This window comes from Protomyctophum bolini, assembly GCF_963924005.1.
Source record: "Protomyctophum bolini genome assembly, chromosome: 17".
Classification (NCBI taxonomy): Eukaryota; Metazoa; Chordata; class Actinopteri; order Myctophiformes; family Myctophidae; genus Protomyctophum; species Protomyctophum bolini.
Window position 1 is genome coordinate 9,821,433 of NC_137878.1, and position 18,004 is coordinate 9,839,436.

At 42.8% G+C, this 18,004-nt stretch overlaps 2 protein-coding genes across 2 annotated transcripts; both read left to right on the forward strand.

Annotated features, from left to right (window-relative positions):
• The first annotated feature begins 2,696 nt into the window (after positions 1 to 2,696).
• LOC308331589 (uncharacterized protein) lies at positions 2,697 to 10,558 on the forward strand. Its single transcript, XM_080787073.1, has 6 exons — positions 2,697 to 2,768; positions 4,162 to 4,309; positions 6,373 to 6,677; positions 6,981 to 7,137; positions 8,708 to 8,856; positions 9,358 to 10,558. Exons 1-6 carry the CDS (start codon positions 2,759 to 2,761, stop codon positions 9,816 to 9,818), a joined length of 1,230 nt encoding a protein of 409 aa, XP_080643199.1. The 5' UTR covers positions 2,697 to 2,758; the 3' UTR covers positions 9,819 to 10,558.
• Positions 10,559 to 14,084: 3,526 nt separating this feature from the next.
• LOC308331590 (receptor-transporting protein 3-like) lies at positions 14,085 to 17,988 on the forward strand (the record flags this gene model as incomplete). The annotated part of the gene is made up of 4 exons (XM_080787074.1): positions 14,085 to 14,100; positions 15,293 to 15,464; positions 17,449 to 17,704; positions 17,983 to 17,988. The coding sequence occupies 4 exons, from the start codon at positions 14,085 to 14,087 to the stop codon at positions 17,986 to 17,988; spliced, it is 450 nt and encodes a 149-aa protein (XP_080643200.1).
• Positions 17,989 to 18,004: the final 16 nt, after the last annotated feature.

Sequence of the window (18,004 nt, forward strand, 5' to 3'; positions counted from 1 at the left end):
ATAACACTACAAGGACTGCGTGGGCCCAATGGATAAGGCACCCGACTACGGATCAGGAGATTGAGGGTTTGAGTCCCTTCGTGGTTGTCATACCGTGAGACTGTCTAGAGTTGCCTGAAATGCACTGAATGAATCATGGAAACACTCAGGATCCATGCTGAAACCCTCTGAGAACACTCAGGATCCATGCTGAAACCCCTCTGAGAACACTCAGGATTCATGCTGAAACCCTCTGAGAACACTCAGGATCCATGCTGAAACCCCTCTGAGAACACTCAGGATCCATGCTGAAACCCCTCTGAGAACACTCAGGATTCATGCTGAAACCCTCTGAGAACACTCAGGATCCATGCTGAAACCCTCTGAGAACACTCAGGATCCATGCTGAAACCCTCTGAGAACACTCAGGATCCATGCTGAAACCCCTCTGAGAACACTCAGGATCCATGCTGAAACCCCTCTGAGAACACTCAGGATCCATGCTGAAACCCCTCTGAGAACACTCAGGATCCATGCTGAAACCCCTCTGAGAACACTCAGGATTCATGCTGAAACCCCTCTGAAAACACTCAGGATCCATGCTGAAACCCTCTGAAAACACTCAGGATCCATGCTGAAACCAGAGACTATACTAGAGTAGACTGTATCTATGTGCATCTCTTAACGTACAAAATATCTCTTTCGTCAGGCAAAAAAACTGTCTTTATGCACATCCAATATGCACTTCACTACATTATCCAGCACGATTAGGCCACCAAATACAGATTACCGAATTAATCAATTTCTTTATCAACTGTCCTGTCAACCCTGACAGGACAGTTCTTTATCAAGCCACTGCAACACTGCTCACTCCTCCCTATTTTAATATTTCCTGTATTGACAGGATGTTCTCAAATTCCAGTGAGTACCTTTGTCAATGGAGCACTGTCGGGGGCCTCTCCCAGAGGTGCGGGCACAGATGCGGTGTGTTTGTGTTTGTGTAATAATTCTCACGCCAACGAGGCACAGAGATAGAGTCGAGCTGCTCTTGCCTGACGGTCAGTTCATAGAATCGGAAGAGAATCAGAATCTTTATTGCCACATCACATTACAAGTAAGGTGCGTGAAAAAGCTTTGTTGTGGAGGCTCATATTGCAGTTAAAAAGGTAGAGAAGAGAAGAGCATAAAGTTTGGCTAAAAGAAAACACTATTCATTAGATCCTCTCCTCTCCTAGCTTGCTATAGTGCTATAGAACTTATCTTCCCTCCCACTGCTGTAAAACACAGAAAACCATATGAGCTGGCAGCTGTGTGACCTGCCGACCTTAACTCCCTGCAGACGGCCTTATCTGCAGATGGCACGCTGTCAAACTGCAAGTATATAACCCCAGCAAAATATTGAATGTATATACCTAACCCTAAACTAACCTTATTCTCAGTAAAACAAAATAAAGATTTTTGATTGATTGTTTATTTATTTTCGTGTCATGCACACCTTGTGCCCAACCCCATTTTACAGCATGTTTACATTACATAATTCATTATATTACACCTCAGATGTATACAGAGTACAGAGTAGTATATATTTCCCAAGCTTGACAAATAAAATCAAAACATATCTCCATTTTTACATAGTCATTTAAATCTAGGAAATCCCCACATATAGAAGACATCTTATTAACCAAAATATCCCTTAAGTCATCGTATTTAGAGCAGTAAAACAAAACGTGAACTTCGTTTTCAATTTCATCTAGATCACAGAACAGACAGTTATCTCTCATCTTCAGGGGTGGCATTAAACCTGCCAGTCTCCAGTGCTAATGGTTATGTTTCTGACCTTATTTGAGCACAAAGAATACAAGAACTGCGCTGCACCGAGCGGTCGGCGGAAAAAAAGCGAGGGCGAGATGGATTATGGGTGACGGTACCTGACTCCACTAGGATAACATTTCATAGTTTTTGGGCTAATAATGGGTTCTACCAGTTTAAATTAGTGGTTCTCAAAGTGGGGTCCTTGGAGGGGTCCCCAGCAGTTAATTGAACCACTTTATTTTAGACTGAAACTTCAAAAACTTAAATATATGATATAAGACTCTGTCTTATCTCTAATGGGGGTCCCTGGCGCAAAATGTATGGTGTCCATACTCCATACCACAGCCATTTTGGGGTCCTTGACATGGTGCGCTGTTTGAGAGCCTGATCTACACAAGGGGTTATCGGGGTCACGACCCCCTGGAGGGTCCCAAATTATTTTAGGGGGGCAACTAGCGGTCAATTTGTATTGCTGGTGGGGTGGGGCAGGGGTCACGAGTCATGGCCCCTACGCCAGAACCCCTGCTCTAGATAACATTGTCCTTTATCACAGTTGATGACACTTTTAAGATGTTTTTTCCCCTTTTTTTAAGCTATAAAAAGGTCTTAGGCCTACAAGTCACTCTTTACTGTCATCTGGGGGGGGCGTGTATGTACTGTGAAGAGTGCCTGCCTCGCTGTATCAGTGTGTCTGACTGTACTCTAGTGTAGCAGAGATGTCATTCTGTTTCTGTTATGGTTAGACAGTAGACTATAGACTAGTATCTTGAATAATCTGATTTTTTCGATGAACTAGAATAAATGCATGCGTTGAACACCAGAGGGGGGTGTACACACGTGTGTCGACTTTCAGCAGAACACGCACCAACTTGTGGAAACCACCTCCTCATTCATCAGAGAGAAACTAAACTTCAACGCTTTTTCATTCATTTGATTTGACGACGATCTTTACAACCTCAACTAAACAATGAACAGAGGTAAGCTATTGTAAACAATACCAGACATTATAATTCGATCATGATTGTCATCCTATAGCCGGTCATAATTCATTATTAACGGTTTTAAATAGGCTAAGGTTATACACATAATTATGCAGGAAATATATGTTGGATCAACGAGTTAATTCTTCATAGTCAGTTAGCCTACACAATAATGATTAGGCATTACTAATCATTCACACTTCGTCGTAGATATACAATATAGGCCTATGTGCACTTTGTACTAGTTTGTAGTAGCCTAACTTCGCCCTAATTGATCTACAGTATTTTTGTATTTTGTCGATTGTCGCCATGCAGTGGCTGTGCATGGCGACCATTTTCTGGTTCTACTCAAATTCACTCAATGAAATAGTATTTTGTCAGGTATTTGTCAATATTACGGGGGGGGGGTGTATAGTGTTGTAGATTCACATTTAAGTATTGAAAACACACCGGACACAGGGCTGCCTTGTAGTCTTTACTGGTTCACTTCCATGAATCAAATCGCAGTCACATTGCATGTAATCACCACCACTTAATCACATACGACCCACCTGTCTCTAACATCCTGGTACCCTATGCAATACAATTAAAGTAGCTGGACAGGGGGAATATTTAATTATATGATAGGCAGGATATATTTAACCTTTGTTTTGCTGTTTTCATTGTTATAGATTTTATTTCTTCACGGAATTGATTGCTTGATTGATTGGAAATTGTATTCACAGCATGTAGAATGCGTAAACTTTTTGAGTACAGTTTGATTGATTGATTGAAAATGTATTAACAGTTTGCAGAATTACAGTACATTTCAAGCACAACTCAATACAAAGACTGTTAACTGTGAGTGGATGACCCAATAAAGCATTACACTTGTTTACAAGAGGGTCCACCTTTTTCAATTAATCAAAAACATTTAGAGACAATAGACACTTCTATATAGCCAAAGAACAGAACAGGAATTCATCATAAAGGAGGTAAAAAGGGAAAAGAAACATATACCCTATAAAGATGGTATAGGTATGGTATAAAATTCATCAGAACATTTAAAGGTACAAATATACATCATACAACATTGATTATTCTAGACGTATATCAATATTTTTGGAAATCCTTTTTTCTAACCGTGTATATATGACGATTTTATTTAGCATAGATGGTCTCATGGAGATCCCTGATGTCATAGTAAATGCCAATGATGTCATCAATATTGGCCAGCGACTCCACATCTGACCTCAAACCCAGTACAGAATTAATTCCATGTTGGTCTGACCCCCCCCCCCATGCCAAAGCGCCACAGCAGTCTGCCGTCAACGAGGCGGATGCATGCATTGGCGAGGTCGTTTCTTAGGCGTCTTACTGGTAATTATGTCTTATGTTTTGTCTTGTACAGTCTGGACCGAGTCACAGTGGCTGGATGCCATGCTGGATTCAAAGCTGGACACTGAAGACGAGTGGACTCTGAACTTCAACTACATCTCCTCCTCCACAGAGGAACAGAGGACAGGCTGGAAGGTCTACAAGCACTGGGCCTATGGGAGGTATTGTACTTATTTTGAGGTCTTTTTGAGGGGCGCTATGCCCAGCTTTGAGTGTTTGTGTGAACACAAAACATTGGCTGATGATGCAGATTGGCCGATCACCCCATAGCGATGCTTTGATTGGCTGAGCAAAGTACATATTGAGGATAAAAGTAAGGGCATAAAAGTGAAGACGCCAAAAGTGATTCATTGGCCGGGATGACATTTTTGATGATCATGGACGATGCAAAATTCGTCGACTACCTTTTTTCACTGACGAAAACTAAATGGAAACTAAATGAAAACTAACATATGATGACTAAAACTAAGACTACATATGTATTGACAATTTTGTCACCAAATAAAAACTAGACTAAAATGTTAGGAGGGTACTAGTGGACAAGAGATCCAGTATAAGTCATTTTACACTTGGTCGCGTTGTAAAATCAGCCATTCCAGGTGACTAAAATGTGACTCAAACTAAATGAAAACGATTCAAAATAAAAAAATATCTGCCCAAATCAACACTGTCCTGGTGTACAGTATGTGCTAGGGCCGCTAGGCCAACATCCCTGTGTGTGATTTACTGCTATGTTTCTGCTGTTCTTTTGTGATTTTTGTAACCCATCTTTTTCACCCAGTGTCAATTATCTAATAATGTAATCCTGGGCTCTACACTCCCTCTGCCAACCTGGGGAGAGCAACAGACTGGCCTCATGCTTCCTTCACTGCATGAGGAGTCCAAGCCGCTTCTTTCACCTGACAGGGGGGGGGGGACATGGGGATAATAACAGAGGACATGGGGATAACAGGGTACCTACCCAGAGGACATGGGGATAACAGGGTACCTGTACCCTAGGGCAGCGCTTCCCAAACCTTTTTGGCCATTGATAAGGCAATAAACGATGAGAAAGAAAATAATCGAAGCTTCAAAGCTGTCTTTTGTGGACTTATCCAGCAGATATGAGCGCACACTGATGCAGGTTGCACGCAGACAGAAGTCCGGTTGCAAGTAGCATAATGAACAATAGATACAGAGAGGTTTATATCAGTTCAAAAGGTGCCATAAGGGAGGGGTTGTTTTAGGGAGGAGAACCAAGGAGAGAGAGAGAGAGAGAAACTACTTATCTCCCGGTTCCCAGCACCATCCCGTGACCTTGGTGGGCCAGTGGCTTAGAGAAACTGCACACAAATGTACCATTTACCACTTACAGTAGATCGTAGGGGTGTAACGATACATTTTAACAGCGATACGATACATGGTTTACGATACGATACATGGACCATATCGGTTCATTATGGCGATCCGATAGGATACGATTCAATGATTTGAAATCGATACAGTAACTATTTAAAATACATTGGCATTATTTTAAACTATAATGGGGACAGGGGGAGAACATGTGAGGGTATACCTACTTACCCTAGGGGACACGGGGAGAACATGTGAGGGTATATATACCTACCTACCCTAGGGGACACAGGGAGAACATGTGAGGGTATAACTACCTACCCTAGGGGACACAGGGAGAACATGTGAGGGTATACCTACCTACTAGGCTAGGGGACACAGGGAGAACATGTGAGGGTATACCTACCTACCCTAGGGGACACAGGGAGAACATGTGAGGGTATACCTACCTACTAGGCTAGGGGACACAGGGAGAACATGTGAGGGTATACCTACCTACTAGGCTAGGGGACACATGGAGAACATGTGAGGGTATACCTACCTACCCTAGGGGACACAGGGAGAACATGTGAGGGTATAACTACCTACCCTAGGGGACACAGGGAGAACATGTGAGGGTATAACTACCTACCCTAGGGGACACAGGGAGAACATGTGAGGGTATACCTACCTACCCTAGGGGACACAGGGAGAACATGTGAGGGTATACCTACCTACCCTAGGGGACACGGGGAGAACATGCAAACCAACCCCATGTTTGTGCTGTTCTCTCCTTGTGTTCATTGACTGATGTGAACGCTGTCTCCGTCTGCCTCCCCCCCAACCTCCCATAGGTTCTGTGCATTGACTCTGTTGTCTGTCTGTCTGTCTGTCTCCATCCATCCTCCCACAGATTCTGCTGCAGCCGCTGCTCCAGGAATTGGAACTCTGCCAAAGTGATGCTGTCGTTTCGCTACCCGCTGCGGAGTGGCGGGACGGTGACCATGAGGCCCTACGGGCAGGCCTGCAGAGGCTGCCCCGGCGGGTTCCAGCTCCCGGGCTTCTCACTGAGACAAGTGACGATGGCGCTGGACAAGCTGTTTGACAAGATACGGAGGAACGATGGTGGTGGTGATGAGCGGCCGGTGGTCGGACGGGATGAGGTGGTCAGACGGCATGAGGCCAGTCTGTGTGAGGCCTGCAGAGAGGGCATCTGTGGTGAGGACTGTCTGTCTGTTTGTTATTTTATTTTAGATGTTGTAATATTACAATTTAATAAGCAAATCAATAAGCAAAATCTAATATTGGGATCGAGCCAGAGTTTCCATCATCTTATGTGTTTCCGTTTGTATACGGGTCGGGAGGGGTTGAAAACGTGTTTGTTTGAGTCGTACGGTTTATTTTTTATTTTTGCAGCTACTGGATTTACTAGTCGACTAGTTGAATAGTCGACAAGTTGCTTAAAGCCCTATAGGTATAACTAATAACAATTACTAATTTGAGTTATTTTCATTCCAGCAGCTGGACCCGTCAAGACATTTGATTGGGCGGTGTCCAGCGCGGGTTACGCCCAGGCTGATCACAAGGCTGGCTATGTGCTGAGGAGCCTCTCTGTCACCGAGCAGGAGAAGAGGCAGATTGAGAGAGACACCGTTGGGCAAAGAAGGAACCCGCTATGGTAAGAAAGGGCATTAAGACCTGAGACAAGATTCTACAAGTCAGTTTTCTGAAAAACCTATGTTTTTTTATCTGTGGTTCTCAAACATTTTCATGTCAAGGACCCCAGAAATATCTGTATTTGGCCGTGGACCTCCCATCTGAAAATATGTTGTCCAGAAGCAAAGATATGAGTTAAAAACGATTGCTGTGAAAGAATATTGATTCAAAGATTTGCACACGTTTTCATGATAAAAATAAATAAATAGCAGCTTATCGGTGCCGCGCTAAGAGCTTGTATATCTGCTATTTTTCAATAGCTAAAGTTTAATGGTTTTATGGTTATAAAGTGTTTAAAAGCTCTGAGGTGACACAGATGCGTTCCTATTTTTTGCTTTCGTTTTGTAAACGGCAAGCTTCCCTGTCCAATGGGCAAGTAGAAACACGCCCATCTATGAAATGAATTGTGGAATAATGATGTCTTTGTGATCTGTGTAATTGATGAATAGAAAAGCATCGCCACCGCACGCAACACAGAGTAATTAATGCCCAATTTATACTGTATTTAGGGTGTCGCGACTCGCACACCGGCATTTGTGAGCTTGTAGATGGGCTCTTTTTTCTTCTTCAGGTGCACAACACTCTCCTATGACGAATTGCAAATCAGGCTTAAAGGGACATTTCACCGCTGGAAGAAACTGCAGTCATTCAATGTTAATGGTATTTGTAGTAGATAACAGTGGCCCAATTTGAAATTTGCACCTGATGGCCAGAAAAATAATGTCTGTGTGTTTGACTATAGGGTTGTACTAATTGCTGAATTCCTACAATGCTTTAGTGCACTCCACTCCTTGTGGAGAGTGGGGAGGCTGCATGGAGGAGGTGTGACTTTGTAGTCCAGGAAGAAAGTGAGACCACATTTTTATGACAGGTTTTTGGTCATGAACATGGCGTCATGACTAAAATATATATAGAAAAAAAAACATTACACACATACAAACCCCAGGAAATATTTATTTTGTCCTAAACATAATTAAAATAAGCTCTGGTTGCAAAAGGCATCCCATCACAGGTTAGAGTCGCGTTCGGGACGGGCACTGAATCGACGTGGCAGAAGTGAAATATATATACATTTATGTACATATCTCTGCTGTTGGGAGAAACCACCTAACTCCAAAATGTTCATTTTTCAAGAAATGAAGAAAACCATTTTACCTGTATTTTTTAAACAATGCAATACTGCCTCATCAAAGTTGGTGTTGTGCCTTTATATATTGTTAATTACTTCCATGAGAGAGGGAGAGGTGGTGGATTTAGTTGCTTTAGCAGACAGTTTGAGAGTCCAATGGAGTTAAGAGGATTTGTCTGAAGCGTTTTTTAATACTTTTTATTGGTTCAATATGTTGTTTAACCAACACACAGACGTAAAGGATGTTCAATAGCGTTGAATTATATAATATAATATATATAATATAAATCAAAAACCTCAAACATGGAGTTTGGTGGTTCCTCACGGCAACAAAATTATATTATATGTTTTTTTAAAGGCTAAACTATCTCTCTAATTTCTGCTTTTTTAAAACTAAAACCAGGTCGGCGTATCGTAAGAACAGGATCACTGCAAGCAACTTCGGTTTGGTCTTGAGAGCAGTGGAACATCGTTCCAGAACGGGCCGTCCTTACCCGCCGTCCTTGTTCAAAACCCTGCGTGGCCAATACAACCTCCAAAACGAAGTAAGTAGTGTGTTTCATTTGTTTTTGTGTTTTTGTATTTTGTGTTTCATGTTAAGGACACCCAAAATAATACTCATTAGCCTGCAGACCCCCCCATTTGAAAATGTATGCGAAGGATGAGATGAGAGAAGATGAGATGAGAGAAGATGTTTTACGGCTCTAGCAGGGATATTCAACCATTTTCATTTCAAGGGCCTGAATTTGACCTGAATTAGGCCACGGTCCCTCATTTAAATGGCATTTCTATCTCTGACTGTGACCCCAATGTATATTGTAAAATCAAAGTTAATTTAACTCTGAGAGTTAAATTGACTCTAACTCCAATTTAATTTAATTTAACTTAAGAGGTCCATAAGGGTCCATTTGGTTCCTAATTATCAATAAGCTGGGGACCTCCTGGAACTCTCTCAAGGGCCCCCTAGGGGTCCCCCCCGGACTCCACTTTGGGAACCACTGCCTTAGAAAACTACAATGAAAAATAACCGGCAACGTCTTTCTTTCAAGGCAGTACAACACGGAAACCGCCATGAGTCGAGGGCTAAGCAGCAGTACATGGAGGTCACGGGGATGCGTATCCAGGAGAGGGGAGTGTTCCTGTCCGACAGCGGCCTGCTCGGAGCCTCTCCAGACGGGACCGTGTACGGTGGCGATCGCAACATTGAGGTCAAGTGTCCATATACAGCCAGAAACATGACCGTCAGGCAGGCAGTGGCACAGATCAGGGCTCTGCAGATACAGATAGACGAGGTGACCGGCGCCCTGAGGCTAAAACCAGGTCAGAACTACTGGCACCAGATCCAGGGCGCCCTACACCTGAGTGGAGCCAACAGCTGTGACCTGGTCATTTGGACCCCTCGTGACCTGGAAATCCTGACGGTGGCCAAAGACCCGACATGGGCCGCAAACATCGGCATTCTGGAAAGGTTTTATGAAGACGTTTTCCTGCCACGCATTCTGCCACAGGTGTAACTGCATGGGAAGGGTCCGTTTTATAGGTTTGTTTATATCGTTTTCATTCATTTTGTTACAGATGTAATTCACTTTACATCAGAAATGCCAGTTTAGTTAATAGCTTTGGCTTATTGTTTTCATTCATTTTGTTACAGATGTAATTAACTTTACATCAGAAATGACAGTTTAGTTAATATAGCTTTGTTTTATTGTTTTCATGCATTTTGTTACATGGGAAAGGATCAGTTCATAGCTTTGCTTTGTTGTTTCCATACATTACATTTTGTCACAGATGTACTGTAACACATCGGAAAGTTCGGTTAATAGCTTAATATTGTTTTTGATAGCCCCACCAGTTCAACTAGCATTAAACTGCTGCCGGGCGGGTCTTTGTGCAACCGAGTTTAACGCTCCGGTTCGGTCTCTATCCCTTTTGAATGGTGCAACACATTTTTATGTATATGATTTTGGATGTGCTGGTACAATACAGTGACAGTACAGTACAGTAGAGGGTACAGTAGAGGGACCCCCACACGGTAACTCTGTCATTTCTCAACCGTTTCGGACGTGGGGCGGCTCGCCAGAACCGTCCCGGCCCCCTGGGCGCGTTCCCGGGGGTATGGATATTCCGGTGACCCCCACGCGGAGTTGCACCACTCACTTCACACGGGTGTTATTTTTGTACTTTAGAGACCACGTATTACACACCCCAGTTATAGGCCCCCAGGAAAGTGTGAAACTTCATGGGAGAGACTGCTTTTCTTTGACTCTGTGAATTTTATACGTGCTATTGAATGTCAAAGTGATATGGTACAATTTGTGACACTGTAACATTTGTTTGACAAATAAATATTTTCAAAAAAATGTTAATGTGGTAGCATTCATAGTTTTTTTGATACAATGCTTTCCGCAAAGGCTTAAGTTCAGGGATTCTCCATACGCAGTGATACTCAACCTCAGGCCCGCGGGCCACATCAGGCCCGCGGGACCATTATGACTGGCCCACCAATGAAAATCTAAAAAAAAGAAGAAAAAAAAATCTGGAAAATGAAATAAAAATAAATAAATCTGAATGAAGTTATCTTTAATTACATTATTATAAGTAATACTATTAGAGTTGTACTATTACTCGAACGAAAATAAAAGCTTGGGGGGGGGGGAAATTGCGGAAATGGAAATTGCGGAAATGGTAATTGCGGAAATTGCTCTTCACTTATAGCTATCTATTTTCAGTAGATTGTTTTATTTTACTCAGTCAGCCATATCACTACTCATTTTTTTTCATGAAAAAGGTCATAGCTGGGTAATCTATTTTCAGGCAAATTGTGTTTATTGTATTTTATTTTACTCAGCCATAACAATTTATTTTCTGTTAACCAACTTGCTGGCTGGCAGGCAGGCAGACAGCTACTCATAGACAGGCAGACAGACAGACAGCTACTCATGGAGAATTGGACAGGCAGGCAGTCAGACAGCTACTCATAGACAGGCAGACAGACAGCTACTCATGGAGAATTGGACAGGCAGGAAGGCAGACAGCTACTCATAGACAGACAGACAGCTACTCATGGACAATTGGACAGGCAGGAAGGCAGACAGCTACTCATAGACAGACAGACAGCTACTCATAGACAATTGGGCAGGCAGGCAGACAGCTACTCATAGACAGACAGACAGCTACTCATGGACAATTGGACAGGCAGGAAGGCAGACAGCTACTCATAGACAGGCAGACAGACAGCTACTCATGGACAATTAGGCAGGCAGGCAGACAGCTACTCATAGACAGGCAGACAGACAGCTACTCATGGACAATTAGGCAGGCAGGCAGACAGCTACTCAGACAGGCAGAGAGACAGCTACTCATGGACAATTGGACAGGCAGGCAGGCAGACAGACAGCTACTCATAGACAGGCAGGCAGACAGCTACTCATAGACAGGCAGACAGTAAGACAGCTACTCATTGACAGACAGACAAATAACTACTCATGGACAGACAGACAGACAGACGCAGGCAGGCAGGCAGGCAGGCAGGCAAAGAGCTACTCATGTTATGTTATTATGTTATTATAACAGCTTGTAGCGAAATTCAATTGTCAGTGCTCTCTCTGGTCAGCTGTCGCCATCCGGCTGTGGTGTGAGTGAAGCCCCCAAATGTAGAAGAGAAATGGATAACTTTATCCCTGCAGCCGTAACCCAGACTTAGAGAAAAGAGGCGCCGTGAGAATGCCTTTTGAATGATCCACAGAGTCAGAATAATTCAAATGACAGAACTGACGTTTATTGTATGTACTGCAGTATATAAAGACAACATTTTGGTATCCGCCCAGTGGTCATAAGTCACATGGGCTATTTCTGAGAAACACATTGATTGACACATGAACAATTAAGTTTCAGGTGGTTCATAGAGTTCGTTATGGTCTTGCTTCTGAAAGGTAAACAGCAGGTCGCCATGCGGTTTGCTGGGTACTGGTTTCCTGTCTCCTATAGCAGCGACAGATGCGCCGCTCAGGGGCCCTTGAGTGATGCGAGAGCAGCGACACCTGAGAAGGAATCTCTGCGAGTTTCTCCTCGCCTTGTAGGCTACCTAACATGCTGTTACAGGCAGAGGTGCTAGACGAACCGTACAGAACGAGATGGAAAAAGTAATACTACACAGGAAGGAACGGAAGTATGTTTTCTTAAGATCAAGACCTTTCGACCTCGAGCCTTCTACAGAAATATGCAACATGCACTTAGAGCACTATTCATCACTATTCCATTACATGCTGTTTTGCAAGCTATCTGGTCTAATGGCCAAGGGGGATATTTTAGCTGACTCTGGAAATCTATGTGAATTCATAACAATAACAAATCTCTGATGTTATCTATTCTGATTGGATACATGTTCAGATGAATAAACACTAGGCCAGTATATTACAATCAGATAGAGCTATTTAACACATATTGTTTACAATCAATACATTAAAATATATCATTGCATTCAACTCATTTTGCTGGGGACCCCTGGAAGGTAACAGGAAGGGTGGGCACCAAAACATTCTGGGCACCTTGGAAGAGTGCATGGGGCCAGTGGGCACCAGACCTCTGAAGAAAGGAAGGAAATTCAGGCGTCAAAAACTGAAATATAACAAATGTTGTATTAGTCTGAAGTAGGCATAGTTCTGTGAGGTTAGCTTTAGGCATATAGTTAAAATTTAAGGTTTAGAGTTAGGATTAAGGTTTTGCATTTTCTGAGGTTAGGGTTTAAAAGGCATAGGCCTATTACTAAAAGGTGGCAGCATCCCAGTCTAGCTTCCTGAGGCCTTAAGAAAACGTTACGATATCGATAACAATTGCTCATATATCACAGCTGACACTTTGGTGGTCTGCATGGTCTGTTGCTTCCTAGAGAGAGAGAGAGAGACGCAGAAACAGCAGCAGAATATTTCAGTTCCTTAACTTGCTTTGCTTACTTACTGTCTGCCTGTAACTTTGCAGTGCAGTTCATATATAGTTTCATATACGGATTAAAAAGTATTCTTTTCAATCCATCAGTAAAAAATAAGGTCAGACTCCAGAGGGAATAACGGACATCATCACACGAAACAATTAAAAGTGACAACTTTACGTGGGAAGTTGTGGAAACATCCTCCTTGCTATTCACATTCAGACACAGTTCGGAATTCGACGCCCTTTCCAGGTTCTTTAACTTCAAGGACAATGAACTGTAAGTCGATATTTATTATTATTATAACTTGGTATAATTTGGCCGCGGCGACATGTTGAGAAAACGACGTGACATTAATGTCTGTCTGCAGCTGCTCGCAAAAGTAGCACAGCAGCAGGAGGAAGTCAGTGTTGATCTAATATGAATAAATCAACGTTTATTGGTTTATTGTCTCGCCTCAAATGTTTTCAAAAACATTCTTTAGCTGTAGCCTACAATAAATATTGTGTTTTTGTTTTTACGTGGCTGCCATGTTGATTGGCTACGGAAATCTAGGTGCGTATAGGCTATTGTCTCAGTGGTCTGTCGACCTGTTGACTGACTGTTCTGCCTTTCTTTATAATTCTAATTTAACTTAACCTCTGATTTGGCCATTTTGATTCCATGTGTAGCAGTTATATCTGCACACACTCTCGGACTCGATCGGAGTTTAAGGACTTGTAAAGTGTATTATTGGTTCCCAAGTCCCAACTCTTATCAATACATTCTTAACAACTCTGCCTCTTGGGTTCCCCTGGAGCCACCTCACCTCAAGGACCCCTGGGGGTCCCCAAGACCCACTGTGTTGTTCATCATGGCAGCGGTCGCCGGTCTGTTTATCGAGAAATAACAATTTATTTAACTATGTGGACATAACTAACGGTAAACGGACCGCTGAATATAGTGATGGGCTGGCATTGACTAACATGGCTGGTGTTTTATTGACTTTCATTATCTTCCTATACTATTGATTGATTGTTCAACTGTTTAGTCGATTTTAAATGACTGCTTTCCAAATGGATAGAAAGGAAAGGCATTTTGAATATAGAGTGGGGTCCACGCAGGTAGGGACCCCCAGGATACAATACAGGTACCTATGGTGGGATTCCTTGGCTTGGAATTCTAAGGTTTCAGAATCACTATCGGCTTGTATCATATTTTATTCTTGTCTGCCGCTCTACACTGGCTGCCTGCTATTAGTGTGATTATTTTCTCATATATTAGCTTTTATTTTGTCCTATCATGTTGTTTATCTTGTTTATACATCTATAACATGCAGTGGGTGTCACATTTGTGTGTGTGTGTGTGTGTGTGTGTGTGTGTGTGTGTGTGTGTGTGTGTGTGTGTGTGTGTGTGTGTGTGTGTGTGTGTGTGTGTGTCATAAAATGCATAGAGACAAACTGTGGCCTGCTACCCCAGAATGGCTCTGTCACTTATCAGCTAAGCAGGAAGGCCAAAGCCCCAGGTGGTCTATTTTGAAAGCAACCTGAAGATGTTCAAACAGACCCTAAAGATAATATCAGATCAAAGATCTCTCCCCAAGAATTTGGAATCACTGTCTCTCAGCCATAGCTTCCTGCCTGTGGAACAATTGATATGCAAATAGACTTCAGTTCAAGGCACTGGTGTGGTGGGAGATGCAGGGAGAAATGGCTTGCAGAAGTTAATGTTATATGTACAATTATGACTAACCAAGTAGTGCTATATGATTCATAGTACCTCTTCTTCTTGCTGCGAGAGTGAGGTCTAGCCAACACCAACTCGGGATTCCTGGATCGCTGCCCTCCACAAATTCCTATCCAACATCAGGTTCTTGAGCTCTGCTGCTATGCACTGATTCGAAGTATAGCTGTCTGCTGTCTGCATGTAAAGTCCAAAACTCATTACCATAATGTTACGTAATTATAATGCTGCTACAATGTCCGAGGATGAACAAAGGCTATTTTTATTCCAATGTGCCTTTTTACACGAGACGCAATACAGGACCTTGAACGTGACACATTTCCCCCTTTTGTACAACAGACTGGATCCCCTGGCTGTGGAAGGATGGATTTCAACGCGTGACGTATTCAGAGCTGGCCGGCTATGGAGACCAGTGGAATCTGAACTTTAACTACAGCAACCTGTCGGACGTGGTCTCCTATGAGGAGCAGAGGAGAGGCTGGATGGTCCATGAGAGCTGGGCCCGTGGGAGGTATGAGAGGTCTATGAGATCTATGTTCATATACAATTAATACCCTTAATTTTTTCGCTTTAACATGTTGTTCTCCAATTTCAATGCAACCAACTGTTAGTTCTAAATTCCGAGCAGTTCCAAGCAACCAACTGCCGAGATATTTCTAGGGAGTACAAACTGAAGTGAGGACAAGGTCAGGAGGCCTCTCTGAGCAATGGGCAGATGCCGCAGTGTATGTTCTACTATTGCGGCGCTTCCTTGTTTCTCAGGAGTTTCACCTTATCAGGTCAAGACACTTTTCTACATCCATCAATAGGGCCAGTCAAGCTACTGGTTTAGACTGGTGCATAGTCTGCCCTTTGCCAGTTGTCTCCCATTATCTTTAGAACCTGTCATCTTAAGACCCACCCATCAGCTAATGCTGTGCCTAGATATACTCAATGAATGTGCATTCATGTTCATGTCATAATATTAAACCCATACTTGATACAATGGCAGCAGTGCCCCGACCCTACATGCTGACTGCATGTAGGGGGAAACGATTGTTACGGTACATGGCTAGTATTGTCTGATAGGGAACTTTCCATTCCATAACGAGATCTCTGTCTGAAGCCTTCATGAACTAAAAGTTAGATTTTTGTACGTGACTGATTTATTGTGAGACGGTTTTTCCATTGTTCTTGTTCTTCTTAGAATGCTCTAGTGTGCACATGATGTGCCACTGGGACAACTTGTTGCAGATTTAGTTAAGGCCAGACGGGGTGAGCCTAGTGGGTGAAGGCCGGGGGGCCTTGAGGAGGCAAGGTTATAAAATAGCTGGAAAATGCCGAAACGTCTAATACAATGCGATCTGTGTTGCAAGGCCAAATATTTTGTCTCGTGCTACAAAGACTCAGAGTCTCTCTCCTGTCAAGAATAGGAGTTGCTATTAACTGCACAATTAAACTCTTCTGGTCCTTCTTTTATATGGTTCACTAGATGCGTGTCATGATGACGATACCATATGAGGTTTCCACATTAGTCTGATGTCAGTGCTGGATATCGCTGTTGTCTCCATACATGTCTCCATACATTCTCAATAGAAATATGACAATACTACACTGTTTTGTACATAACGTGATGTAGTAATGGGACGTCCAAAAGGTAGATCACAAAGGCTGTGCTGGTAGACCACATGACATGGCCTTAAAAAATATATATAATTTAAATATTAAAACACATACAGACATCAAAAGGGCCTGTCAGCTCAAACTATAGCAATGCAATACTTTGTTTTCAAGAATGCTGCGCACAAATGTCAGTATAATTACAAAGTTACAGGTATACAAAAATCACCTATCAATTCCATTTCCCCCTTCCTATTCCAAGTGCCTTTTGTAATATATGTAGTTATGTACTGCCATTGCTGCTATTCCATCGCCCCCTCAGGTACAATATTAAACTAGTTTCAGCAATGGAATCATCCTTTTTTTTTGGTGGGTAGAAAGTAGCTCTCAAGTCAAAAAAGATCTAGGTCTATTTACAACTCACAGTAGTAGCACAACCATGTTCTCACTTGTTGGCAGTCTGTCAGAATAACTATGTGTAAATCTAGCATGGTCATGTAAAAAGAGCCATGATGTGTGGCTCTGTCCATTAACCAAACTTCCGGCTGTTTGTGTTCTCTTGTTCTCTGTATAAAGGAACACATTCGGGACGCTGCGTTGACACTCCACCTTTTGTTAGATAAATACAGTCCTGCCCCGTGGAGCCCGAGGTCTGGCCAGGAGGACAGAGATGCTGTTTCTCTGCCTGAATCTTCCTAATAAATTGTCAACGCAACAATATCTTCCATTATAGATCCTTCCACAAATCTTTTTGTGAGCCCATTCGGAATTTCGGGGTACTCATCCCTGAGTGTGACTGAGACTGACTGGTATAGATCACTGGTATTCTTCAGTACATAAACTGGCTGATGTGTAAATCTTGGTCTCAGCCCGCTGTCTCTCTTCAAACCTCCCAGTTTCTGCTGCAGCATCTGCTCCGAGGAATGGGACTCGGTGAACGCCAGGCTCTTGTTTCGGTACCGGCTACCGAGTGAGTTCAGGCGCGGGACGGTGATCATGAGGCCCTACAAGCAGCAGTGTTGGTACTGCGGGAACTTCGTCCTCCCGGGCTTCTTTGGAATAGACGTGGACAACGCCCTGGAAGACCTGTCATCGGAGATAAGGAATCACTGCAACAGTGGTGAGGAAAACAGACATTATAAGTCATTTAATGTTGGGTTTAGGGATGTTTTTTTTTGTTGGTTTTTTTGTAAACGTGTAACCTTTGAAATGTGGCTGGCGTTCTATCAATACATTTACAATGTACTGTAGACATTTAGACTATGCTCTTAATTCAGAGCGAACAAGAACGACCTAACTCCTTTAAACCAATCCATCCATCGGCTGCTATATGACGTAATTTCAAAAGCCTGATGTCGGAGGGGCTAGCGCCCCTCAAATGGTAATGTTTGGAATAAATCAAGCACACCCACATATACATCTTAAAATAGGGATAAAGAGCATTTAGTACAG